We start from the raw sequence: 16,734 nt of genomic DNA, 5'->3' as shown, positions 1-16,734 counted from the left end.
TTACTTCTGTCATTCAATGATATGACTTTAGATTCAGCCAATGTGATGTGCATAGCTTTGGTTCATTCACCCTCACTGCTGTGCAGCATCTCCTTATAAAAATCTGTCATTTGGGGCTTCCCTGGTGGCACAGTGGTTGAGAGTCCACCTGCCGATGCAGGGGACACGGGTTCGTGCCCCGGTACGGGAAGATCCCACATGCCGCGGAGCGGCTGGGCCCGTGAGCCATGGCCGCTGAGCCTGAGCGTCCGGAGCCTGTGCTCCGCAACGGGAGAGGCCACAACAGTGAGAGGCCCGTGTACAGCCAAAACAAAAAACAAAAAAAAAAACTGCCGTTTTCCTTTATTTGACACCTTTTCAGTGTTCTACTTAAGAAATACATCAGAAAGATGTTCTCTATTACCTTTTGAAAGTGTATATGATGTCAGGTAGGAGATAGCTTCCCTTTTTTCCCTATAGATAACCAATTATTCTGGTACTATCTATTAAGAAGCCCATTCTTTCCCCATTGATCTACATTGTTAGCTCTGACAAGAATCTAGTTTTCATAAATCTGTGGTCTGTTTCTGGGTCCTTTACATCTGTTTCATTGCTCAATTTATTATTATCTTCATTACTTAGCTAAAACATTTATTCATTCATTCACTCATTCATTCATTCATATAATAATATGAGTAAGGCAAGGCTCCAACCTGGTTCTTCTTAAGGAGTGTCTGAGTTATTTTTGGTCCCTTGTTCTATCAAATAAATTTGAGAATCACCTTGTCAAATTCCAGATACACGGCTGCTGTTGAGAAGTCAACTGGAAGTTTAATTGTTACTTCTTTGAAGTTATTAAGGGCATTTTAAGAATTTTTCCTTTACCTGTGTGGCTTGCAGTTTAACTATAATATGTCTAGGGTGGACTTCTTTTTATTTATCCTGCTTAAGATTCATTGGGAAGATTCATTGGGTTTCTTGAATCTATGGGTTAGTGTCTTTCAATTCTGGAGCATTTTCAGCCATCATCTCCTTTAAATTTTTTTTTTTTTTTTTTTTTTTTTTTGCAGTATGCGGGCCTGTCACTGCCGTGGCCTCTCCCGCTGCGGAGCACAGGCTCCGGACGCGCAGGCTCAGCGGCCATGGCTCACGGGCCCAGCCGCTCCGCAGCACATGGGATCCTCCCGGACCGGGGCACGAACCAGCGTCCCCTGCATCGGCAGGCGGACTCCCAACCACTGTGCCACCAGGGAAGCCCCATCATCTCCTTTCATATTCCCTCTGTTCCCTTATCTTTTTCTGGAATTCTAGTTAAATATATTTAGGCCTTCTCACTTTATACTCCAGGTTTGTTAATTTCCTTTTCATATTTTCCATTTCTGTCTCTCTAGGTTGCATTCTAGATAATTTCTTAAGTTCAGTTTCCGGAGTCATTACTTTTTCTTCACCTATGTGTAATCTGCTGTTAAACCTGACCAAAGAAATTTTAATTTCTGTTATTATTTTCTAACTTCTAGAGGTTCTGATTAGTACATTTTCAAATGTTTTTGTTCTTTATCATATTTTCAATTCTCTCATTTCTGTAAATTAAAGCAAGCACTCTTACGTTATATTCTGGGCTTGGTAATTCCAATATCTGAAGTCCTTGGGGGTCTCTCTAATTCTCTGCTGTCTGTTCTTTTTCCTTGCTCTTGTTTCATTGTACACAAGTGTTTTTGACAATGAGTGCTCATTTCCTGAGGAATTCCATTTCTATTATTATTTATTCTTATCCATTTTCTTTTTCTGGTATTCCTACTAGCTGGATTTGACCTTTCCACCCTGACTAATCTTCCATGTAACTTAACTTCCTTTCATATTTTCCATCTGACTTTTGCTTTATATTCAGAAAAAAAAATGTTTTCAACCTTATATTCCAGACTTCAGACTTCAGCTATTATCTACTAAGTTTTTAAATTTTGTCAACCCTATTTTTAATTCCGGAGTGCTCATTTGTTCTGTAACTGCTTCTTTTTCATACCAATCTGGTCTTTTTATTTGACGCAAATAATTTCAAATCCTTCTGAAGACTGTAATTACATTTGAAATTTTTTTCTTCTGTTCCTTGAATTAAGTAGATTTCCTCTGGGTCATTCCTTCTCTTTGGTGCTCCTGGGTTATGTACTCACATCTTTGAATGATAACAGGCTGGTTAACAAAGGTACTGGCGTGGATTTCCCATATTAGTACATTGATCCATTTTGCTAACATACGTCTCCCTTGTAGGGAAGGGCTGATTTAGGGCTCTTTCTAAGTGGACAGGGTATGTTAACTGGAAGGCTTCATTTAGGGTTCAGGAGAAGAGGCCTCAAGACAAGCTGGGAGCCCTGACTGCTCTCTCACTCCCCAACAAAAATACGAAGTACTTTATTCTGGGTGTATAGCATTTCGGTTTACTTCCTTCTTGAGAAAAGTTAGCTCTTCCTCCGCCCATCAGAGATATCTATGTTTAAGGTCTGGTATTATCTCAGAATCTATTCTGCTTCTCTCTTAGGTACTAGCTCCCAACTAGAAGTTCTAGTTAGCTGTTCATTTTCTTAGCAAATATTACTATGTTTTTTTTTGTATTTTGTTTTTTTTGAGGGAGGAAAGCCAGACTGAAAGCTCTGTATGAAAACCCGCTAGGATAGTGGTAGAGGAGTAATGGGTGGAAGAATGGCCATGTTCCTATCACTACGCACAGTCCACGTCTCTTCTCTGTTGGGGTTGAGAGGAAATCAAGTCTCTCCTGGAGCTCCCAAGGACATTCCCTCTACCACCACAGCTTGTTCCTGTTTGGTTCATTATTTTCCTTTTTTCTTTTTCTGGGTCATGACCTTCCCTGCCCAGGATTACCTATCTAACAGTAGGGTCCTGTCCAGTCTCCATTTTCCAGACACCAGCTGAATTTCTGGTTCTCAGTGCTGTTACGGATTTATTTGCATCACTATTGCTTTACGGTTAGTTCAATGGAGACTGTGAAGGCAGGGAAAGAAGCGCTTACGCTCAGGCTGCCACCTGAACAGGACAGTCTTACGCGTTAAAAAAACTGTAGACGTACATCACCTGTTTTAATATTTACGTTTCTCAATACTTAATTAGCTTCTATTTTATATTAAATTAAATTAATCGGTAATCAGCAAACTGGCTAAAGTAGCTCTCTTTAAAAAGATTTGGATTAAAAAATAACTTTCTGTTTAATTTATACACTCTCTTCTCTTAGTACCTACACAAGTTAGTTTTTCTAATTTCAAAAAGATAAAAATGACTGACCTAAAGTGGGGAAGGTCAGTCCATCAATACACATTTTGTCTCTCTGAAGTACAGTTTTTTCCTATTTTCTACATATTTACTGGAGTCATGACTCCCAAAGCTGTAATGATTCCAAACCAAATACAAGAAACAGCACAGGAAATGCTGGTGGGACCAGCTCTCCTAAAATTTCCAATGTGCTATAATCTACAGAGGACACTGCAATTTTTATCTTTCTTTTTTTATTTTCCATTATGGTTTATTACAAGATATTGAATATAGTTCCCTGTGCAATACAGTAGGACCTAGGTGTTTAACTATTTTATATATAGTAGTTTGTACCCGCTAATCCCAAACTCCTAATTTATCCCGCCTTCCCCTTTGGTAACCGTAAGTTTGTTTTCTATGTCTGTGAGTCTGTTTCTGTTTTGTAAGTAAGTTCATTTGTGTCATATTTTAGATTCCAGATATAAGTGATATCATATGATATTTGTCTGACTTATTTCACTTTGTATGATAATCTCTAGGTCCATCCATGTTGCTGCAAATGGCATTATTTCTTTCTTTTTTATGGCTGAGTAGTATTCCATTGCATATATATACCACATCACTATGATTTTTAAATAGTGATATTACCTTTTTATAGATGTGCTTGGTTTTGAGGGGCGGGGATTTATTTGAAAAAAAAAAAGAATCCCCTTACCCCTAGAAAATAGAAAACCAATTACAAATGTCCTCAGGTGATGAAATGCCAGAGGGATTTATACCACACCATGCAAGTGCCGCTCACAGTTCCCCAGAAGATAGGTCTGCTTTGACATAATCTCAATCATAGCATCATTGAGTGCAAGTTATGGCATGCTGTAAAAATATGCCAGATGAAAACAGAAATCTTGGACAAGAATTCAATCTCACACTGAAGGGACAGAAGCAACATTTTGGGGGTCAAGGTAACGGGTTAGTTATTAACTGCAGAATCTCATTTTCATCACGTGCAGAATGGAGATGTCATGCCTACTTCACACAGCTATGGTTAGGATTAAATAAAATAGCATACATAAAGAAGAGACTGAACACAGACGGGACTGAACAGCTGTTTCCTTTGTTCTTCTTTATGTCAAAGACTCCAAGCTGAGAGAAGGTACATTTATTCTATTATATCTATTTTCTCCTCCCTTTATGCCGAACTGTTTAAATTCAAATGGAAAGAAATGGTGAGGGAAGCAATGGCAATTCTTCCGTACGCTCTAGCCTTCGGCATATGATGCTGATGCCTGCGCACCTCATGGACCTAACCATGCATCTCCTGATTCCTTTCCTTACTATTACATTTATTAATTTCTATAGATTTCAAGTCCCTTGGCATTTCACCTCTTCCCTGGTGCTAGTACTCACAGCAAATTCCAGCAGACGGTGGGATAACTAAGGGATACTGCCTGTGGGTCATTATGCCATCATCCTCCTACCCTGGCCTTTCTCTAGCTGTGCATTAAAAGTCTGGGGCTTCCCAATGCATTTGTCTGGATGTCTTTTCTCCATAATCCTCCGGCCCTCACAGATGCTCAGTAGGTGAGCCTCAGTTCCTAAGACACATCTACTGGCTCAGAGTGATTTTCATGTTTAAACATAGCTTTGAAATTTGCAAGGGATGCTCTCAGCCGACTGGCCGATCAGGAGACTAACAGAGCCCAGTCTTCGTGGGTGTGCTTTCACGACACGAATGGGGTAGCCTATGCATATTTAATGCTCAAGAAAACATTGATACCAATTAACAGTGCCAAAGAAGAGAATTAAAACAATACTTCACGGAATGATATTCTCTCTTCGATGATGAAGTCCACATGTTTTATTAGACACTGGGTTCAGTAATGAAATTCCTTCCTGGACCCTTTAGTCTGTTTCTCCCTGGAAGAGGGCATGGTTTCTTCATGGATTCTAAGGACATTTATCATGAGGTCTTCTGATCTCTTTACCCACCTATTTTCTCTCAATTTAGGTAACTCATTAGCTGCCTTTAAAAATTCTTCCCCTCACACATACCAGAGGCCAACTATAAGAAAGGATGGCATTCCTTCCTCCTCGGGTTGGTTTGAAATTCACCATTTTATGTTTTGGCCCTCCCTCCCTTGAATAAAAAGACAGAGGAGCATTCACGGTCACCATGCATCTTACCCATTTTGGGTAGCACTTGGACAAATGGCCCTCCTTTCCCCACTGGATTTTGTCTTTTAGTGAAATTCTTTTAAACCTCCTCACCTGTTCCACCCCCTCCAACACCCACATATGAAGCTATAGAGAGAAACTTTTCTTACTTGGATTACTGTGTCCCGAGGAAGTGAGCTGAGAGTCCTAAAAAAAAAAAGAAAGAAAAAAGAAAAACAAGAAATATCAATTAATTTTCTTATTTTGACTTTCAAAATGTAACTTGAATATGAGATATATTACTGGTCATTCAGAACCTAATCACGGATCATAATCTCTACCAGCTACCGTAATGAGAAACATTTACGTGTTTGTTAAGCAGCTCTGGTAACAGAGCTCACAATCACTTCCATGTTGTATTACAGACGTTTTGTTTTATTTATTGAGGTGAAATTCACATAACATAAAATTAAGCACTTTGAACTGAACAATTCAGTGGCATTTCATACAGTCACAATGTACTAAACCACCACCCCTATCTAGTTGAAAAAGAAATCATTCCAAAGTAAAATTCCTTACCCTTTCGGCAGTGTTTCCCCATTTCCCCCTCTCCTCAGTACCTGGTAAGCACATGCACATGTACTTGTTTGAGTCCTTCTTTTCAATCCTTTTTTTAGAAATTAATTAATCTATTTTTGGTTGCATTGGGTCTTCGTTGCTGCACACAGGCTTTCTCTAGTTGAGGCGAGCAGGGGCTACTCTTTGTTGCGGTGCGTGGGTTTCTCATTGCAGTGGCTTCTCTTGCTGCGGAGCACGGGTTCTAGACATGTGGGCTTCAGTAGTTGTGGCACGTGGGCTTCAGTAGTTGTAGCACATGGGCTTCAGTAGTTGTGGCTTGCGGGCTCTAGAGCGCAGGCTCAGTAGTTGTGGTGCACAGGCTTAGTTGCTCCGCGACATGTGGGATCTTCCCAAACCAGGGATTGAACACGTGTCCCCTGCACTGGCAGGCGGATTCTTAACCTCTGCACTACCAGCGAAGTGTCCTATATTATTGACTTTTAATCTAACTCACTTCCCTTTGAATGTACCTTCACTCTCACCACCTTTCTGCAGACGAGGCTGGCAACCATCCCATCAGGGACACTCCACTGAACAACTGCTGTCAATCTTGCATTGGTGGGTAGAAAGATTATTACAGATTTCCACTTATCTGAAATGGCAGAAAGCCAGTACTATGTGGTATTTGAGTTCAGTTATTGATCAGGTAAACAGTGATTGAACCTGATTTTATTTCCATTAAAGTGAAATGCTAAATTTTGTCTTGGGAATTCACATCCTCTTTCCTTGCAGAAGTCCCATTTAATATGAAATATACAGGAGAGTTATAAAAGAATGAATGAATGGAGACAGGGTCCATGAAGGACTACTGCCCTGCCCAGCTGGCTGCAAAACCTTGGGGGCCCCACAGAGTGTGCAGATCCTTCGTCCTTCACAGAGCCAGGCTGGGTTCAGAGCAGAGGGCAACAAGCCCCAGGCACTGAAGCCCTTTCTGCTTCTGTGTCTCCTGCTGCCCCATCCAGACAGGCGCCCTTACACCTATAGCTTCTGTCTCAAAGGCCTTCTCTCCCTTTGTGAACATCGTCCCTGAGTAGATGCCTGGGGCATGGCTCAACACATCCGCGCACTGTCATTTCAGCCTCCTCTGGGAGCATTCAAGGAGGCCTGCTAGGTTCTCTGTTGGGTCCTCAAGGGTTACAGAAGTGAGGGTACAAAGCCCCTGCCTTCCGGGCCTGGGAGCCCAGTGAGTCAGCAGAGGAGGTGATGTGTATGCAAGTTACGAGAACCCAGGGCTGAAAGGCATTTCATCACTGCTGTGTGGGAGTGCTTCAAGCCTCGAGAGCCTGTCCTCAGCTTTGGGATGCATGTCCTGCCATTTTCTGTTTTCTGCCTGGCGAACTTCATTCTTCCTTCCAGGCTCAGAACAAAAAAGCTCAAGGGTTACCTGTTCTTCGAAATATTCCTGAATCTCAGAAGGACTTACTTGCTTTCTTTATGTTTACACTACACTGTGTCAAATTTCCATTACAGGAATTGTATTTTCGACTATGACTCCTTAAAAAAAAAGCTTTATCAAGGTATACACGATATAACATAAACTGTACATATTAAAGCATACAAAAAGAACGCTACTATTATTAATTGTCTTGACCCAAGGATGGCTCCATCCTATTAAGTATTTGCTATTTAAACAACAAAAAGTAACATTAATTTATTAAAAAATAATTCAGAAAAATAGGAAAGTATAAGAAAAAGTTGCCTGTAATTCCTAACAGGGCATTGCCGAGATTACTCTACTGCTTTTAGTTTTTTTTTGGTTTGTTTTGTTTTTTGCGGTACGCGGGCCTCTCACCGCTGTGGCCTCTCCCGTTGCGGAGCACAGGCTCCGGACGCGCAGGCTCAGCGGCCATGGCTCATGGGCCCAGCCGCTCCGCGGCACGTGCGATCTTCCCGGACCGGGGCACGAACCCGTGTCCCCTGCATTGGCAGGTGGACTCTCAACCACTGCGCCACCAGGGAAGCCCTACTCTACTGCTTTTAATTTCCCACATTCACTCAGCAAGTGTGTGTCCTTCTGACGGTCACGTGCACAAAGAGGAGAACCACTTCTTAGTTACTTAGAAGAATATCTGCAGTTGGAAACTTGTTCTCCTTTCTTAAATCCTTTATTCCCAACACCTAAACTATTGTTGCATACACAGGAATCCCCAAACTTCTTCAAAGGTGGTATTTAGCTGGGAAGTAAAGTTTTACAAATCACTGTACTGAAGGCAGAAATAACCAAGTGCACTGGCAGCCGAGAAAGCCATTCAAGGAAGCACGATAATAAGTACCGTATTTCATCACACGTAACCAAACTGTATAAGGCTGCATTGCTTCATGTATTACTATGGAAGAGAATGGCTGCCAATGAATTGTAAAAATGCCATCAGCTGTAAAACAAACCCTGATTTTGGGGATCTTAAAACGTGAAAAAAATATGCACCTTAAACCAATAAAGTATAGTTGTTCTTAAGCCATGTTGCTGATGGAGGGCAGTCTTTATCCTGTGAGAACACTCCTTAAAAATGGCTTTTTGGAACCATCTGAGGACTGCTGTACCCTTATCTCCTCTTGCTTGTCTGTCAATACATCATTAGAATTACAAAAGGCAAGAAATGGAAATATATCTTCTTTGGTTTTCAGACCTCCACGTAAAGCTAATTACTCTAGGAAAAAGCACCACTTGGTGTGGTTTGGTCTTACTGCTTCCCTACCAATCCCTTTCTTTTCTCTAAAGCTCAAAACAATTGAAATAATGTAAATGACAGTAAATGTAAATGTTTACTTTGAGGTAATGAAGTAAACATAAAGTTTTAGCCCAAGCATTTTGTGGTCGTTTCTGAAGCACGCTAGGAACCCAAAGAGGGAGACATATCATAAACTTCCCAACTTCAAAGCACTTTCCTTCACACTTGCTGGCTTTCATTCTCCTTGTACTGTAGAAAGAGGATGGCAATAGGATTCTCATTTCTGTAATCATGCTACAACTTTTCTGCCTAATGCTTTAGAAACTGATCAGCAAGAATAGTTTCAAACCAGGTCTGATCCCATCAGATCTGGCATTCGTTGCCACATGAAATGCTTGTGAAATGCCATTAGATCCGCACAGATGCCTTCTGAGTATGGAAAAAGTTCTACAATTTTAGCTATTTGCATTTCAGAACTTAGGAGACTGCTACAGAAACCGAGGGAAAAGGACAAAGCAAATTCATTTCTTTTTCTTGGTGGAAATACCTCATAATAGCATGCATTCTTTTCTTTACCAAAGTCAATAACTTCTGAGATTTGAAGAATGAGGCAGGCACGTCTGATAGTGTTTGTCTAGGGAACTGTGACTCCCAATTAAGCCTCCAGAGAATAGAAAAAAACATCCAAGTTCAGTATCAATTGACTTTATTATATATTATGTCCTTCAATACCCGGACAAATTGGGAAAATTCTTGGAAGTATGTAGCTAATTAATTTAGTGGTACTGGTAGCTCAGAAAGCACATTTAAATCGACTTTACTTGTGAGGTCAAACTGCCCCTTTAATCTCAATAAGGGCTTAATTTCATCATTTATTAGTCATTTTGGAGATTCTGTCCTGCAAATTCCATAAACAATTCTAGCTCCTACATAGTAGCAACTGTGATCATCTCAAACATTAGTAGGCTAATTAATGAATTGCAAGCCTCCAGCTGTCAGAATACTAAATAGTTGAGACACAGGTTAAGAGAAGTGCACTATGGGTGAGAACTCGTGATGTCTTTGAAGTAGGCACAGTCAGGGCTCCTCCAAAGATGTCTGTATCTTAATTCCCAGGCCCTGTGAATATGTTACCTCTCATGGCAAAAGGGACTTTGCAGATGTGATTCAGTTAACTATTCTGAGATGGGAGATTATCCTGGATTATCCAGGTGGGCCCAGTATCATCACCAAGTTTCTTATAAGGAAAAGGAGGAGGCAGGAGAGTCAGAGAAGATGTGACAAGGAGGTCAGAGGTCAGCATGATGAGGGCCACAAGCTAAGTAAGTAGGGCAGCCTCTAGAAGCCGAGAAAGACAAGAGAACAAACTCTTCCCTAAAACATTCAGAAGAAACGTAGCCCTGACCACACCTCAATTTTAGCTCCGTGAAACTGATTTCAGACTTCTGTCTTCCAGAGTTGTAAGATAATAAATTTATGTTGTCGTGAGTCACTAAGTTTATGGTGATTCGTCAGAGTAGAAATGACACTAATGAAGTCTTATTTCATTGATACAAGATAAAATTTTTTTTAAATATTTATTTATTTATTTGTCTGTGCCAGGTCTTAGTTGTGGGATCTTTTAGTTGCGGCCTGTGAACTCTTAGTTGCAGCATGTGGGATCTAGTTCCCCGACTAGGGATCAAACCTGGGCCCCCTGCATTGGGAGCACGGAGTCTCAGCCACTGGACTGCCAGGGAAGTCCGATACAAGATACGTTACCAGCACTTATTGTGAACTTTTTGAAAGAAAAGCATTATTAAAATCATGTAATGTCCCCACACTCTGTAAAGTCACCTATTTTTTTTTTTTTTTGCTGCAATGGGTCTTGATTGCTGCGTGCGGGCTTTCTCTAGTTGTGGCGAGCGGGGGCTACTCTTCATTGCGGTGTGCAGGCTTCTCATTGCGGCGGCTTCTCTTATTGTTCAGCACGGGCTCTAGGCATGCGGGCTCAGCAGTTGTGGCTCGTGGGCTCCAGAGCGCAGGCTCAGTAGTTGTGGCGCACGGGCTTAGTTGCTCCGAGGCATGTGGGATCTTCCTGGACCAGGGCTTGAACCCATGTCCCCTGCATTGGCACGTGGATTCTTCCCTGGTGCCACCAGGGAAGTGCCTGTTTGTAAATTATACCTTAATTTTTTTAAATGGAAAGAAAATTCAAACCTTAAAAATATTCAGAAAGCTAGAAAAATAGAAGGAAGTACCCTCAGCTGGACACAGAATAAGAAATTATTATACTTAACAATAACACATTGGAATCATTCTTATTGAGGGACTTTGGGACATCTTCAACACTTCAAAAAGAAAGCTTTTACCCTTTAGCTGTCACTCAACCCTCTCTCCCTACCCCTAAGCTGTAAGCGACCACTACTCTATTTTCTGTCTCTCTGCATTTGCCTCTTCTGGACATGTTGTCATTTGTGACAAGGTGTGACAAAGGTGAAAGGTCTTTCACCTTTGCTCAGCATATTTTCAAGGTTCATCCATGTTGAATCATGTATCAATGCTTCGTTCCTTTTTACGTGGCATAATATTTCATTATAAAGATATATCACTTTTGTTTATCTATTCATCAGTTGATGCACATTTGTATTGCTTCCACTTTTTGGCTGTTATGAACAATGCTGCTGTGAACATGCGTGTAAAAGATTTTTTGCAGACGTGTGTTTTCAATTCTCTTGGGGATATACCTAGGCGTGGAATTGCTGGGTCATACAATAATGCAATGTTTAACCTTTGAGGAAATGTTGAAACTTTTTCAAAGAGGCTGCACCATTTAAGATCCCACCAGCAACTGACATCAGGGTTCCAATTTCTCCACACTCGTGTGAACACTGGGTATTGTCTGTCTTTGATTTTAGCCCTTTAAGTAGGTAGGAAGGAGTATCTCATGGTAGTTCTGATCTGCATTTCCTAAATGATAGCAATAGTGTCTTTTCATATGTTTATTAGTCATCTGTAGATCACCTTTGGAGAAATGTCTATTTAAATCCTTTGCCTATTCTTAAAACGAGTTCTCTTTCTATTATTGAGTTGTAAGACTTCTTTACTAATTGTGTTTCTGTAAATAAAGTTTTATTTGAACATAGTCACATTCATTCATTCAGATATTGTCTGCAAAGCCTAAACCATTTACTATCTGATTCTTTAAATAAAAAGTTATTTGACCTCTGACTTAAACAATGAGTTATTGGGAAAGAATGAGATGAATATATCAAAAGAACAGAATAGACAGTCCTGAAACAAAACTGTGTATTTATGAGACTTTCAGTTGTTGACGTAGGTGGTATTTCAAACCAGTGGGGGGAAGATGGGCTAATTTGTTGATAGTGTTGCCATCATCTACTCAACCAATGAAAAGAATAAGGCTAGAATCCTATGACACACCAATGCAAACAAAATGTTTAAACCTAAAAACAAAAATTATAAAAGAATTACAATAAAATAGAGAACGTTGTTAGAATGTTGGGCCGGGAAAGATCTTTTTTCTCTGACATGAAAATTTAAACACTTTGCTAGTATAAAAGGTACATAAGTAAGGTTGCAAGAAAATAGTTGCATCCTATAGAACAGGCAAATGAGTAAGATATAAGGAGTTCCTACGAATCATTTTTTTAAAGTGGCAATGGACATGAATGGGCAATTTGCAAAGGAAAAACAGTCAATGCTCAAACTCAGAAATTACTGGAGAAGTGCAAATTAACGAAATAACAGTTTTTCATCCATACTACAGACACGATGATAAAAAACCAGATAATATTAAACACTGGCAAAGATTCATAAAAAAATACTCTTGAAACATAGTCAAGGGTAAATAAGGCTTCTGATGCCTCCAGCACCCCAGCTCCTGTTCTAGGTGTCTGGACAAGAGACACTGAATAAGAGGCACACACAGAGGCACTTACAAAAACTGTGTGTTGTAACAGTGTTTGTGTTAACAGCAAACCATTAACAGTCTCAATGTCCATTAAAGGACAGCAATTACAGCAAATTCACACTATGAGATATTTTGCTGCTGTTAAGAAAAAGTAAGAAAATCTCTACATATTCACTTGGGAAGATCTCTAAATACGCCTTGTTAAGGGAAATAAAAACCGACACTTAGAATGGCATTTACCACTGTGATAATAATGAACTATTATTTCAATAATTTACTTTAGAACGTTGTGATGTTAATATTTAGCAATGATATTTATGTACTGTGTGTATCTGGAAAAAAGTCTACTCTTAGAAAAAGTACTTTTAGTACCATTTAGGATTTTTAAAAAACTGCATATGCACATATGTGTATGTAACACACAGGGAAAATGACTGAAATGGTACACACCAGACTCTTGATAGTCATCTGTGGGTAGGGAAGTAAAATCTGGACAAGGGCATGAGAAACTTTCATATTTTGCTTCTTCTATGTGCATAATTTCACCTTTGTAATGAATATGTAATTACGTGTTGGATGGTTAATAAAAATCAAAACTTATTAGACTCACGTATAATTTAAATATATTTTGTAGCTGATATTCTGTGTATGCTGGTTCTTAGAAAATATGGAAATCATTTTTTTTAAGTCCTAGAAAATATTTTCAGCTTTATAAAAGATAACCGAGAAATTATATACTTCATGTCCTCAATTCTAAGACACTGATTTTAAAATACATCATTAATTTAATAATAGCTTTTCAGGAAAAAACAAGACATACAATCACACTGGATGTATAAAATGATCGTAAGATGCATTTCAACTTCACAAGTGTTTTTAGATAACATGATAATTGTAATATTCATCATATTTTGCAGGAAGTATGGAAGTGGAGGTAGGTAGGACTGCAAGTTTGATTTCTTCCCTTGGAATGAACAGACCTATGCTTGCAAACTGTTGAAAATCAGATTCGTGTGCCTGTAGCAGGAATATTTACAGAGGAAAAGACAATCAAGGGAAACCCACTGCCGACTAAAAATCTCTGTGTGAGTAAAAAGCCTATTCAACCTGGGCAACGCAGGATCTCACCTTATTTGGAAATGGAAATTTGCTCGGTTCCACTTTTCCAGGCGCTGGAATAGCTGAAAGTGGTGGAAGCCAGGTCATCTCCTAAAGGGAGGGAAAAACAAACAACATTGTAATACAGAGAGTATTTAAACTCAGTAGCATACAAAGCAGTTTCACAAGTCTGCCTTAATAAGCATAGACGGGATAAGGAATGAACAAGAGATGAATAGAAATGAAAGGGATTTTTTTAAAAAAGGATTTAAAACCCACTTTTATAATTTCTTTCCCTAATCTTCCCAATTCTTGGTTCAGTGGCTATTGCCATCAACCCTTTATACCTTAAAAAGATCTGCAAGCCTGTCCCATTTCCATTTCATTTAAGCTCCTAAGTAAAGGGACAACCCAGTAGTAAAAGTTCTATGTAAAATGCCATACAAAGGGAGCTGCTTCCCACAAAATTTACAGGAAGTTTCTGAAGTAATGAACAAAGTACTTTTACATTAGGGATCATTATTAGCGGGGCTATTTATTTTATTAGAAACTCCTATCAGTGTAAGTTTCCAATAGGTCCCACACATCATTTTGGTCTTCATAAAAATGTCATTCATGGAGAAGTGAAAAAACCAATTACACATATGAAATAAAGAGAGAGTGCTGTGATTTTTATAACAGTATTAAGAACACAACTTAGGCTCAGCATGTAATATTTCATATACTTTTTGACATACACTCTCACTAAACTGTGAGAGAGAGCAAGGTGGGGAGAGGTTTGTTGCATTAACATCCAGTATTTTTCTACAGTTCCTTCTCCTGGAAGATATTTGCATACACTAAATGAGTGTGGAATTAAATCGAATCCATTTCTGATTACCAGGAAAGTGACTTGGAATTTACAAATCAGGTCTGAACCCTATTTCTTGACTCCTTCCACTTCCAAATCTAAGCAAGTACAGAGGCAGGAGTTGATCCACTTTGAGAAAAGTAAGAAATTCTTTCTTTAGGTAAAGACAATTTCTCACTTCCCTGGGTTGTGGGGCGGGAGGTTGAAAAGGGAATCTGTCAGGTGTCTGAAGGGAGAGTTTCTTGAGGCTACTCTTGTGCCTTCTTTTCTTAGGTAACTCTCTCCCCCCAGCACCAGAGAGAGCGTGGACCCACACGGAGAGCAAGGACAGTGAGCATGTTCAAACCCACCGGGGAAAGATTTACTGACCCTGTATCACCTCTCACCCACTGTGACACATGTGCCATTGGGTGGTCAAACTCCTAGACACTCGAGGTGTCCCTTCTCCATCCTGATGTTACCAAGGTTTCTCCAGTGGAAAGCAAAGGAAGATCCAGTGTCCCTTTATGACCCTCGCTCCTCTGCTCCCCAAGTACCTGCCTGTTCTGTCCTCTATCTGACCCTGTTGTCTCTTTTGAAGAGGATGCTAAGCAGCCCTGCTGAATTTGTGTCCAGGAAGACAGGTGGTGCTCAGTACGTTTTTGAATGAGTATCTCTGCAATGTCTCTACCTTGCTTTCTGGTTACCTGAACTACCACCCTAACCACACCTTCATTATTTTTAACCAGAGGACATTAATGGTTTCTTTATTTTTTAAATTTTATTTTATTTATTTATTGTTTTAAACAGCAGGTTCTTATTAGTTATCTATTTTATACATATTAGTGTATATATGACAATCCCAATTTCCCAATTCTTCTCACCACACCTCACCACCACTTTCCCCCCTTGGTGTCCATACGTTTGTTCTCGACATCTGTGTGTCTATTTCTGCCTTGCAAACCAGTTCACATCTGTACCATTTTTCTAGATTCCACATATATGTGTTAATATACGACATTTGTTTCTCTCTTTCTTATTTCACTCTATATGACAGTCCCTAGGTCCAACCGCGCCTCTACAAATGACCCAATTTCGTTCCTTTTTATGGTTGAGTAATACTCCATTGTATATATGTACCACTTCTTTAACCATTCATCTGTCAATGGGCATTTGGGTTGCTTCTATGACCTGGTTATTGTAAACAGTGCTGCAATGAACATTGGGGTGGATGTGTCTTTTTGAATTATGGTTTTCTCCGGGCATGTGCCCAGTAGTGGGATTGCTGGGTCATATGGTAAGTTTAGTTTTTGTTTTTTTAAGGAAACTCCATACTGTTCTCCATAGTGGCTGTATCAATTTACATTCCCACCAGCAGTGCAAGAGGATTCCCTCTTCTCCACACCCACTCTAGCATTTGTTGTTTCTAGATTTTCTTATGATGCCCATTCTAGCCAGTGTGAGGTGATACTTCACTGTAGTTTTGATTTGCATTTCTCTATTAATTAGTGATGCTGAGCAGCTTTTCATGTGCCTCTTGGCCATCTGTATGTCTCCTTTGGAGAAATGTCTCTTTAGGTCGTAGGCCCATTTATTGATTGGGTTGTTTTTGTAATACTGAGCTGCATAAGCTGTTTACATATTTTGGAGATTAACCCTTTGTTGATTCATTTGCAAACATTTTCTCCCATTCTGAGGGCTGTCTTTTCGTCTTGCTTATAGTTTCCTTTGCTGTGCAAAAGCTTTTAAGTTTCATTAGGTCCCATTTGTTTATTTTTGTTTTTATTTCCATTACTCTAGGAGGTGGGTCAAAAAAGATCTTGCTGTGATTTATGTCAAAGAGTGTTCTTCCTATGTTTTCCTCTAAGAGTTTTATAGTGTTCGGTCTTACATTTAGGTCTTTAATCCATTTTGAGCTTATTTTCGTGTATGGTGTTAGGGAGTGTTCTAGTTTCATTCTTTTACATGTACCTGTCCAGTTTTCCCAGCACCACTTATTGAAGAGACTGTCTTCTCTCCATTGTGTATCCTTGCCTCCTTTGTCATAGATTACTTGACCACAGGTGGGTGGGTTTATCTCTGGGCTTTCTATCCTGTTCCATCGATCTATATTTCCGTTTTTGTGCCAGTACCATACTGTCTTGATTACTGTAGCTTTGTAGTATAGTCTGAAGTCAGGGAGTCTGATTCCCCCAGCTCCATTTTTTTCCCTCAAG

General features: G+C 39.7%; 1 protein-coding gene across 3 annotated transcripts in view; it reads right to left on the bottom strand.

Annotated features, from left to right (window-relative positions):
* Positions 1–16,734, bottom strand: part of AFF3 (ALF transcription elongation factor 3) — a 560,304-nt gene that overhangs the window by 182,141 nt on the left and 361,429 nt on the right. For all 3 annotated transcript variants that reach the window (XM_027128817.1, XM_027128818.1, XM_027128819.1), the window contains exons 6-7: positions 13,720–13,800; positions 5,562–5,598 (exon numbers count right to left, since the gene is read on the bottom strand). In XM_027128817.1, coding sequence (XP_026984618.1) covers positions 5,562–5,598; positions 13,720–13,800 — 118 coding nt within the window. The remainder of the gene's footprint in view (positions 1–5,561; positions 5,599–13,719; positions 13,801–16,734) is intronic.

The sequence above is a fragment of the Aethalodelphis obliquidens genome, unplaced genomic scaffold, assembly GCF_003676395.1.
Source record: "Aethalodelphis obliquidens isolate GAN/ISIS:26980383/991018 unplaced genomic scaffold, ASM367639v1 scaffold35, whole genome shotgun sequence".
Lineage (NCBI taxonomy): Eukaryota > Metazoa > Chordata > Mammalia > Artiodactyla > Delphinidae > Aethalodelphis > Aethalodelphis obliquidens.
This window is presented reverse-complemented; position numbering and strand designations above follow the sequence as displayed.